This window comes from Cyphomyrmex costatus, unplaced genomic scaffold (assembly GCF_001594065.2).
Source record: "Cyphomyrmex costatus isolate MS0001 unplaced genomic scaffold, Ccosl1.0 scaffold270, whole genome shotgun sequence".
Classification (NCBI taxonomy): Eukaryota; Metazoa; Arthropoda; class Insecta; order Hymenoptera; family Formicidae; genus Cyphomyrmex; species Cyphomyrmex costatus.
Window position 1 is genome coordinate 168,378 of NW_017276800.1, and position 11,054 is coordinate 179,431.

Consider the following 11,054-nt stretch of genomic DNA (forward strand, 5'->3'; position numbering starts at 1 on the left):
TTTTTACAGTTAAGCTTTCACTTAGATGAACAGGAATTGATAGTTTGAACAACATCTTATGCTTGCGATTTTATTATATTAATATCTTTATTTATATATTGATAAGGACCCGAATATAGGGTCGAAACGTTTATAATTACTTTGTATTTATTGAATTAAAAATTTTACACACGACGTTCTTGTGTTGGCTCTTAATTGGCTATTATTTCTTAATCTATTATTTTTGTTTGTATATTTTAACATATCTGAAGTTTATTATACAATTATTATAAAATCGAAGCGGATATTCGATTGTATTTTCTTGTTAGAACTGTTTATCTTAGTAATTGAAATTTCGTATAAACTTCTTATATATTAGCAATCTTTATTTAAATGAATTATATTTATATAAAACTTGAACTCTTTCAGAATGGGAAAAATAATAGGAAAAGCATTTAGCGCAACATTGCTGGCACATCTTTTAGGAGCTACTGCTCTCGTTTGCATCCTCGGTTATCAAATTTTAACAGTAAGTCAATATGTAATGATAATCACACAAAAACATTATGTTTGATACTTTTAAGTATTTAAAAATAATTTTGGTATAAGAAAATAAGATAAATTTTTGCCTTGATATATATATATGTAAAAATAATCGTATCTCACAACTTTAATTAGAATAATATTATGCAAAAGAATCAATTCGTAGCATTAATAATATTGTTTCTAGTAAAATAATCTATTAAAATTTTTACATAAATACATATGTATTTGTATTTATATTTTGCATTAAAAAACTCTAATTTGTAACATATAAAAAGTTATTTAAGAATTTTTTAAATATATTATTTATTAAGTTTTTTTTCAGTTACAATTTATTATTAATTATTTTAATTTTTAATTTTATGTGAATATAGAATTTAAATAAGGATGATGATGCAGGAGTACTTGTTCCACTTTTAATCAAATTCTTATTATACAAATTCTTAGTTCTGCTTGTACTTTATGCTCATTGTATTGTTGGTGAAAACCTTCTGACAGAGGTAATTTTATATGGAAATATAAAATGAGACTTAAAAAATAGCTACATATAATATGTATATACACAGTAAAATTTGTGTTTGATACCTATGCACGATTTTTTATTGTTTTTTCGTAGTGTAAATAATCTTTTCACAGAGTGCTAAAGTGTGTGAAGCGTTTTATAATTGCCGTTGGTATGATATGTCAAAGAATAATGCGCAAATGCTAATACTATGCATGGCAAGATCGCAAAGACCGCTCTGCCTGATAGCTGGAAAATTCACAATGTTTTGCCTCAGCACTTTAACTGATGTAAGCTGATGATTTGCATGCATTTATAACATTTTTTATATAAAGAGGCTTCGCTTAACTTTGAACATTTGAAATATTATCGCTGTTAGTATGAGAGTACGAAAACGTTGTTAAGAAATAAGTTGTTTCAACAGGTTTTGAAAACATCCATGGGATATTTATCAGTATTACGTTCTTTTTTATAACATCATGGAGGAGCAATAATTTTTGGAAGCGTGTGCAAACATAATTTATAAATTGCTCAAATAGAGATAAATGTATAATTTATAATAAAGAATGAGAAGAGAGAAAGAAGCATTATTGTTGTTCAAAAATTGTAAATTGTTTTTTTGAAATATTGTTTGCTGTTTTATATATATGTATATATATATGTGTGTGTGTAATAACTTTATATAATATATATATATATATATATAAAGTTATTACACAAGTTGCACAAAAAATATTAATACACTTCAATTGATTCATATGTATTATAACTTTAAAAAAGATCGCTCAATTTAGTATCTTCTTATGTAATCTCAAACCATTTCTAACATATTTCTGCTGTTATTATTATTGTTACGTATCTTCATCTAAATGCGTTTAGGGATTATCACCCAAGATGATTTGTAATCAAGAAACTTCATTAATAAGTCAATCATAATTATCAAGTTATTTGAAGTAAAACAATAAAAAAATGTTAATAATTGATTAGGTAAAACTCGACAATTAATAAAAAAATTGTAAAATTGCAAAAATTTTGTTGTTTATCACAATAAGAATATTTTGCTGCATCGTGCTACTCTAACCTTTAAATACTGCAGATATACTTGTCGACGAGATGTCTGCTGACGTGCTTATCCACGAAGAGGGGATCATCTAGTACGTTAGTATCGGTATCTTTATAGATCGCTTGCGTTAGGTTGATTTTGGACATCGTTCAAATTTATCTCTCTTTCGTCCCCACAGTCGTAACGAACGAAGATTCGAAGTCTATATCCGACTTTATTTTGCAGATCACTTCGTCGTAACGTGACTTATTCGTCACTTGTTCAAACAGAATATTTTGCTTCACTGAAGATGTAAAGGAGAAAAATGCTTCCAGGAGAAAAACTTTACTGTAATATGTATTTACAAGTATACTCGCACGCCGAAGATATTTTTACAAATATCAACGGTGATCAACAATTATCATTACTTTTGTCTCTAAGGCTATTAATTTGTATTAAGTGACTCGAATAATTTATATATTTATAATAAGAAAGCTTCACTCTGTTATATTACAATAAGATGTTATATTATATATTATTGATAAGATATTGTATTATTGAAATATGTAAATGTGTCGAAATATGATGTAATATTTTTATTTTTGTGAATATTTTACTTCTTGATTTTATCAATTTTTCATAAATATTCAATTTTTAAAGAGACTCAAACTCACTGAACCGTTACGTTTTATTTTACCATGTAGCTTATAATGATATACAGCTACTGTTTCCACGGTGACGTTAGTTAATACAACGGATTTATGCAGCACGCGAAGACGTTTACACTAATAATATTATTAAGAATTTATTAGGAACATTAAAAAGTTTAACGATTCTTTATATCATATTTATTGCAATTGCTGCAATTTTTCTACATCGTACAGAATACAAAAAAAATAGAAACTAAGGTTTGAAGGCGAATCACGGAACGAGTTTTCATGAGACGGTAAGATAATTAGTGCGCTAGAAAAGTGCTGGCTAATAACAACTTGATAGAAGATCGACTATTACAATATATCAAATGTATAGAATCTGAAATAACGAAAAATATTAATACACTTCAATTGATTCATATGTATTATAACTTTAAAAAAGATCGCTCAATTTAGTATCTTCTTATGTAATCTCAAACCATTTCTAACATATTTCTGCTGTTATTATTATTGTTACGTATCTTCATCTAAATGCGTTTAGGGATTATCACCCAAGATGATTTGTAATCAAGAAACTTCATTAATAAGTCAATCATAATTATCAAGTTATTTGAAGTAAAACAATAAAAAAATGTTAATAATTGATTAGGTAAAACTCGACAATTAATAAAAAAATTGTAAAATTGCAAAAATTTTGTTGTTTATCACAATAAGAATATTTTGCTGCATCGTGCTACTCTAACCTTTAAATACTGCAGATATACTTGTCGACGAGATGTCTGCTGACGTGCTTATCCACGAAGAGGGGATCATCTAGTACGTTAGTATCGGTATCTTTATAGATCGCTTGCGTTAGGTTGATTTTGGACATCGTTCAAATTTATCTCTCTTTCGTCCCCACAGTCGTAACGAACGAAGATTCGAAGTCTATATCCGACTTTATTTTGCAGATCACTTCGTCGTAACGTGACTTATTCGTCACTTGTTCAAACAGAATATTTTGCTTCACTGAAGATGTAAAGGAGAAAAATGCTTCCAGGAGAAAAACTTTACTGTAATATGTATTTACAAGTATACTCGCACGCCGAAGATATTTTTACAAATATCAACGGTGATCAACAATTATCATTACTTTTGTCTCTAAGGCTATTAATTTGTATTAAGTGACTCGAATAATTTATATATTTATAATAAGAAAGCTTCACTCTGTTATATTACAATAAGATGTTATATTATATATTATTGATAAGATATTGTATTATTGAAATATGTAAATGTGTCGAAATATGATGTAATATTTTTATTTTTGTGAATATTTTACTTCTTGATTTTATCAATTTTTCATAAATATTCAATTTTTAAAGAGACTCAAACTCACTGAACCGTTACGTTTTATTTTACCATGTAGCTTATAATGATATACAGCTACTGTTTCCACGGTGACGTTAGTTAATACAACGGATTTATGCAGCACGCGAAGACGTTTACACTAATAATATTATTAAGAATTTATTAGGAACATTAAAAAGTTTAACGATTCTTTATATCATATTTATTGCAATTGCTGCAATTTTTCTACATCGTACAGAATACAAAAAAAATAGAAACTAAGGTTTGAAGGCGAATCACGGAACGAGTTTTCATGAGACGGTAAGATAATTAGTGCGCTAGAAAAGTGCTGGCTAATAACAACTTGATAGAAGATCGACTATTACAATATATCAAATGTATAGAATCTGAAATAACGAAATGATAAGCATTAGACACAAATATAAGTCGAATCCAGATATTATATGTTTCAACCGTCGGTCGCACACGTGAATAATCGCTGCACAAGTCTGATTCGACGAAACGAATCACAGTCACAGAAGATTAGTTGATGAAAATCTACACTCAATTTGCTATGAAAGTAAGAAGTTAATGTTCTATTATGAAATATTTCGCCGGAGAAGACATCAGCTTCTCTGCGTTTGATACTGATCGTATATAATATACTTGTATTAACATATTTCCTTTAATACCTGTGCGATTTAGTATAGTTATTTAATAAAGTTACTTTCAACGACTTTTATTCAGAACGTAACATTACAGAATAAAGTCGACCATATCGAAGACTTATTTGTTCATTTAGAACGGATCTTTTCCATTGGAGGAATATGGCCGTTTAAACAAACATACATTCGTTTTGCGATTTATATCTCGCATTTCACTCTTTATCTCATCATGGCGTATACCAATTTTTACAACGCTTTTGGCAATTTGGAGCTGATGGTGATGAATCTCGTGGAAACGATGGCTTATTCCATGACGTTCCCATTACTGTGGCTGATACGCTGCAGTAATTTGCTAAAGCTCGTAATTCATGTAATAAAAAAGGATATGGTTGAACGCAGATTTGAGAATTTTGAAGAGGAAAGGATTTACTATACTTACAATTTTATATCCAAGATATTCTCATATGGCTCAATTGTTGGCATGTTCATCACGGTTGTATTGCTGTATCTTAGACCGCTTGTGTATCTCTTGACTATTAATCAAGGTATGTAAAATCCAACTTTTCCTTGCTTATTATTGTAATATATTGTAAATATATTATGTATTTCTATATAATAAATAAATATTATAATATACATATACTGTATATATGATAATAAATAAAGCTTTACATCACATTGTTTCATTATTTTATTATTAATCAGTCTACCATAGTAAAAAAGATATAGAAAAGTTTCTATATTTTTTAAATATTTTAATTGTTACCAATGTACTTGTTCAAAGTAAAATTGGTTTTTTGTCTATTTTTGTCAACATTTCTTCGTTCTATCGTCTTTTTCAGCATCACGAAACAGTACAGAGTTGTTTATGTTACCCTATAGAATTCATCCATTTTTCGATATCAGCAGTACTCATACATACATATTGATGTATCTCTGTCTATTCCCAATGATTTACTTTTCTGTATGTCATATGGCAGCGATTTGCCTAATGGTCATTTTAGTATTTCATATTTGCGGCGAATTGTCCATTTTGGCATATCGTATCAGACATATTCAAGAATACTCGCAAACCATGATAGTAGACAGAATTCGTAGCTTCGTTCGAATGCATCTCAAGATAATATGGTAGGAGTATTGCAATTGTGTATCCAACGCATAGTAGGGCTGCGTTCCGTTATTCACTGCAAGTACTGAAAATTTGTAGTTTGCGTTACGTATACTAAAGATTTTCAGTACTTGCAGTGAATAACGGAACGCAGCCTAGGTCTCATTGTCAATTTGCTTTTTTATTCTTTCTCTATATTTATAATACTGTCGGAAATATTATGGTGATTGAAGGATGGCGAAGTCCGTAGACGATACTTTCAATTTGATTCTTTTGGATGAACTCGTTGGCAACAGTGTTGTACTAGCTATCTCATTATATTATGTCATAATGGTATGTTATAATTATTAAATACCGTTATTATTATAAAAAGTTTAATTTAGCAATGTCATATATGCTAGTTGGTAGAATATAAACTTGTGATAATATTTTACGGTAATTACCACATTCATTTGCATTATACTTAATTTCTCTTTATTGAATTAAAACGAGAAAGATTACCGCATCTCTCGTTTTTTTTCTCCTGACTAACTGCATAATCGGACAAGGATGGTATCCGATTATCCAATGTCCTCTCTTATTAATTCTTATTACTAATGCACGGGAGTTCAAATGTGCTAAATTTTTTGTTAAAATAAAATTAATTTTAAATGTTCATTTAACAATAAAATTATGATTGGAAGTTATAAAATGTTATATATTATATATATATATGCAATCTTATGATATTTTATACTTTTTAGAACTTGGATGTGTCAGAAATAGCAACCTGCTGCACTTTTATATTTTTTGCTATTATTGCGCTTGTCATGCTCTTTGGATATTGTTTGATTGGTGACCAACTAACTCAACAGGTATTGTTGGGAGGAACAATAAGCAATTTGTTCGCGTTACTTACATTTTTTACATTTAGCATCTTCGCTTCTCTTTTTAATGTCCGAATGTATATGTGTGTATACATATATATACTTATCTTATTTATATATTGTAAAAATTTTTTAAGATTTCCAGAAACGAGAAGAAATCTATTGATATTAAAATGAGGAACAAATCTATTTTGTCTGACATTATTAATAAGAAGAAATTTTACTGCAATATTTATATTAAATATTTACTCTTCGGTTGTTTTATGTTTAGTGTATAAGCGTGCAAGATGCATACTATGAATGCAATTGGTACGAAATGCCACTTGGTTGTAAGAAATGTCTACTAATTTGTATGATTCGGGGCCAAGTTATGCTGTACTTAACTGCTGGAAAATTTTATATATTTTCTTTAAACAGTTTTACGGACGTAAGTGCATCATAGTAACATTCTTACACATAAAAATAATTACAAATTTTTCATATTAATAAGTATATTCAAATAAAAAAAGTTAAGTTTATATGTGTTGCAAAATTCTTTATAATCCTACAACACATTGTATAACATATATACATATATGCTTCTATTTTTAAATATACGAAATTAAAAATAATTTGGAAGTAAATTTTTAATTAATTTTTCTCGGAAAATTTTAATCAACAATTTCTTTGAATAACATTCCATATAATAATATCTATATATACACTTTTATGCAGGTTATTAAAACCTCCTTGGCGTATTTGTCGATGCTGCGTACCCTGTTATGAGAAATTATGGGGAAATTTACCTATGTGGCTTACAATATTATACGAATCTGTAAACTGCAGATAGAGAAATACACTTAAAATATGCGTCAAACCAACATATGTATCAATTACCGTAATTTACAGCTTATACTTTTTTTCAAAAATCTTAGCAAAAAGAAAAAACATAAAATTGAAATAATATATTAGATATACAAATTTCTCTCTCTCTCTCTCTCTCTCTCTCTCTCTCTCTCTCTCTCATAAAATAGAAAAAAATATAGTATAATTAATATATGTACTATTTTCGACCAGATTTGAGTTATATTGTGCAATATTTATAGAAATTTATAAAGCTATAATAAATAATAATAAGGCTCTAAGTATAACACAAAATAGAACAATTGAAGGGCCAAGAGCCAGTTATATAATAAATAACGTTTTATTTAAAACATAAAAATAAAAATAATTACAAACGTTTCGGCACCGATCGGGTCATTCTCAACGTTACAGTAAATACATTATTATAAAATAATTAGAAATCTACAAATTATTGCTTCATAGTGGTGCTAGATAGCAATTTGTAGATTTCCAATGATTTTATAATAATGTATTTACTGTAACATTGAGAATGACCCGATCGAAACGTTTGTAATTATTTTTATTTTTATGTTTTAAATTAAACATTCTTTATTAAATAACTGGTTCTTAGCCCTTCAATTGTTCTATTTTGTTTTATAAAGCTATATTTTTGCGAGTGTAATTATTCTTAGAACCAATTGGTAGCAATTTGTATTTGTAATCGTACAAATCTACATCGAAGTTTGGAAATAATTGTGATTGCTTTTACTTTGAATTAAAAGCACATATGATTCTCAAATAACTCTTATATGCAATTTACACGTTAATTTTGTGTACAATCGTCTGTTTCTAGATTCTATAGACAGTTCTAAGCACGAAAACAGAGATTACTTGCGCTCCTGCGTTCGTGTATTTGGCGCAGTTTCATGTGAGCTCTCGAAGAAAGTACAATGTAAAACGCGATGTGCAGGTGAGTTGTAAATTCTCATAAATATTATTTAATAAGTCATGAAAATCATAAGATATCACATCAGTCAATGATTAACTATACTTTTTTTATATTTTTCCTATGATCAAAAAATTATGTTGTGATTATAACATTATCTTAGAAGAAACAACTAAAATCGACATACTGAATATTGTGTGTTAATTTAATTTTATTTTTTTAGATAATTTTGTTTTATTTCAGTTTCACAAACATTTAAATCTCTTTTTTTTTAATCGATGATTATAAATTTGGCAGAAGAATGATGTCCTCATGAATATAATATTTGTGTGAATAAATTGTTATGTAACTAGATATTAAATTGGTGATATCTCATATAGCGACATAGCTGAGGTTATGAATTACTTTGATAGGACGAATTAGAACCAGACGAATTAGAACCGATGAGAAGATGAAGGCATCTCATAACGCTAGGTCAAAGATTTTCATCAAGTTATTGTCGAGCTGACGACTTCGTCACATTATTTAACTCCGATTGCAATTATCCTCAAAGATGGTGAGTCACGTTCACGCTTTTATATAATTTATCCTATCTTATCTTATTGTAAGAGAATTGCATATAAAAAATATGCAAAGAAAAAAATATATTAATTTAAATATACTGGTTATTATTACTCCGTATCGTTATTATTACTTATATTAATTTCATAAACTAAATTTTCATAATTCATAAATTATTTTTTATCTTTAATTTTTAAAAAAAAGTTTCTATATACGTACTTTCTTTCTTTTTCGAGCTTGAAATAAGTGCAAAAAGTAGAAATTTTATCTGCTATAATTTTGTTTAAATAGTAGTTTATAAGCTAATATCACAGTTTTTCAGAAATTATATGTTTAAATTTTAAAATAATGAAAATGTAACTCAAGTAATCTGTCTAGTGCTTCAATGCTGTCGTTTTTATATGCGATCAAGAACGCGCACGTGCAAACAATTATACTTTGCAAATACCAGTCATCTTAGTCAGTGGTTTCGGACAAAGCGTCGCTGATTGTATTACGATCACCCTTGTCTTTCCTATTTGCGGCCAGACTGTTCCCCTTTGTGCATTAACAATATATCGACACCGAACTCTGTAATTGCAGGCCTGATATGCGACACGTGATGCGAGTAGATGTACGATGATTGCAGTGCTAGTATAAGTGCATATGTACACGCGAGAATAGTTATTATTATTCATATCTACAGAATTATTAAAAACTATTTATATTTTTTGTTGAAAAAAAACTATTTCAATGTTTTAGTTTCATGCTTAAATTATATATTATTATACATATATATCAAGAACTCTTCAAATCTTTCCAACTTAGCTTAAAATAAAGACCTTTGTTGAACAAATCCTTTATTTTTGTTTGTTTTTACTTCAAAATTGTCACTCCGATAAAAAGAGAATACTTTGATTCCTTAAAAATTAACTTTTGAGAATATTAATTTTATAATAAATTATAAATATGTATTTATTAATTTCAAATCGTCGTAAATTTTCATTTATAGGATATAGATTTTTTTAGAATGTGTGTGGAAAAAATAATGCAGGATGCATTCAGCGTGCAACATCTTTTAGAAGTTATTTCACTCATATCCTTGGTTATCAAATTTTAGGTAAGTAAATATAGTAACGCATAAAAAAAAAAATATTATAATGTCATATCAACATAATGTTTGTTATCATTTCATTCAATTTTAAATTAAGTTTTGAAGAGGTTGCTTGAATTAATATAATATTATATAATATATAGTATACCACAGGCAGTGTGCACTTACCATGCATGTGAAATTCATAAGAATCCGGCACATTCAGACAGAATATATTATTAACGTTGCAAATTTCAGTCGAAGTAGTATAGTTAAAAAATGCGTGTAGAAACTCTAATTGAAATAAAGCGAGAATAATACACAGTGTTAGTTTCCACGAAGGGACAAGACAATCGACTGCCCCACGCTTTACGACAAGCCGTAATTGCAGCCGCGCGAAGGTTGCACGTACTACAGTTTATACAAACTATTCCTTCAGTAAATATACGTCTGGACGAATCGTATCAAACATGTGATCACCACGTTACGTCATAAAGATAAGTCGTTCATTGGTCGTTCTTCTTAGCAATATTTTATTTCTATGTGTATAATAGTGCTTTCGGGTAAAGCAAAAGATTGTGTATTATTAGAGAAAAGATCAATAATGCATATGCTTATTAAAAAATATATTATATTGTTATACATTTGATAAAATGATAAACGTTTTCAAGTAAGATATATTAAAGAAAATTTTGAAGGTATTAAAATAATAAAATTTATAGAAATATGGAAGTTAACTGAAAGAGCTAATATAAGAAAGTTAACTATGAAATTAAAAAATATTTTTCACACTGTAGTATTATATTGTTCAATTTTGTTTTCTTACAAAAATAACATAAAAAGTAATATAAAAAATAGTTGTGTTAATTAAGAGAATCGTCGAAAGTATTCAATTTCTCATATGTTCGAACGTCTAATTAATAAAGTAAATATCCAATGCAGTTGTGTGTATAAAATATAACAGTT

General features: G+C 28.0%; 2 protein-coding genes and 1 long non-coding RNA gene across 3 annotated transcripts in view; all 3 read left to right on the forward strand.

Annotated features, from left to right (window-relative positions):
• The window catches only part of LOC108774642 (odorant receptor 13a-like), a 3,822-nt gene extending 2,323 nt beyond the window's left edge, over positions 1-1,499 (forward strand). The window contains exons 4-7 of the mRNA XM_018540793.1: positions 409-508; positions 897-1,022; positions 1,159-1,314; positions 1,449-1,499. Coding sequence (XP_018396295.1) covers positions 409-508; positions 897-1,022; positions 1,159-1,314; positions 1,449-1,499 — 433 coding nt within the window. The remainder of the gene's footprint in view (positions 1-408; positions 509-896; positions 1,023-1,158; positions 1,315-1,448) is intronic.
• A 3,443-nt stretch (positions 1,500-4,942) lies between these two features.
• LOC108774643 (odorant receptor 22c) lies at positions 4,943-7,452 on the forward strand. The gene is made up of 6 exons (XM_018540794.1): positions 4,943-5,258; positions 5,556-5,841; positions 6,055-6,154; positions 6,565-6,675; positions 6,959-7,114; positions 7,402-7,452. Exons 1-6 carry the CDS (start codon positions 4,943-4,945, stop codon positions 7,450-7,452), a joined length of 1,020 nt encoding a protein of 339 aa, XP_018396296.1.
• Positions 7,453-8,444: 992 nt separating this feature from the next.
• On the forward strand, positions 8,445-9,672 carry LOC108774658 (uncharacterized). Its single transcript, XR_001940734.1, has 3 exons — positions 8,445-8,479; positions 8,869-9,011; positions 9,599-9,672. It is a non-coding gene; the product is annotated as an uncharacterized LOC108774658 (long non-coding RNA).
• The last annotated feature ends 1,382 nt before the right edge of the window (positions 9,673-11,054 follow it).

Bases quoted from the DNA above. Each gene is read 5' to 3' on its own strand.
- LOC108774643 (XM_018540794.1), top strand. From the start codon at position 4,943: ATGGCGTATACCAATTTTTACAACGCTTTTGGCAATTTGGAGCTGATG. The intron at 5,259-5,555 runs GTATGTAAAATC...CGTCTTTTTCAG, and splicing joins TCTCTTGACTATTAATCAAG to CATCACGAAACAGTACAGAG. The intron at 6,155-6,564 runs GTATGTTATAAT...TATACTTTTTAG, and splicing joins CATTATATTATGTCATAATG to AACTTGGATGTGTCAGAAAT.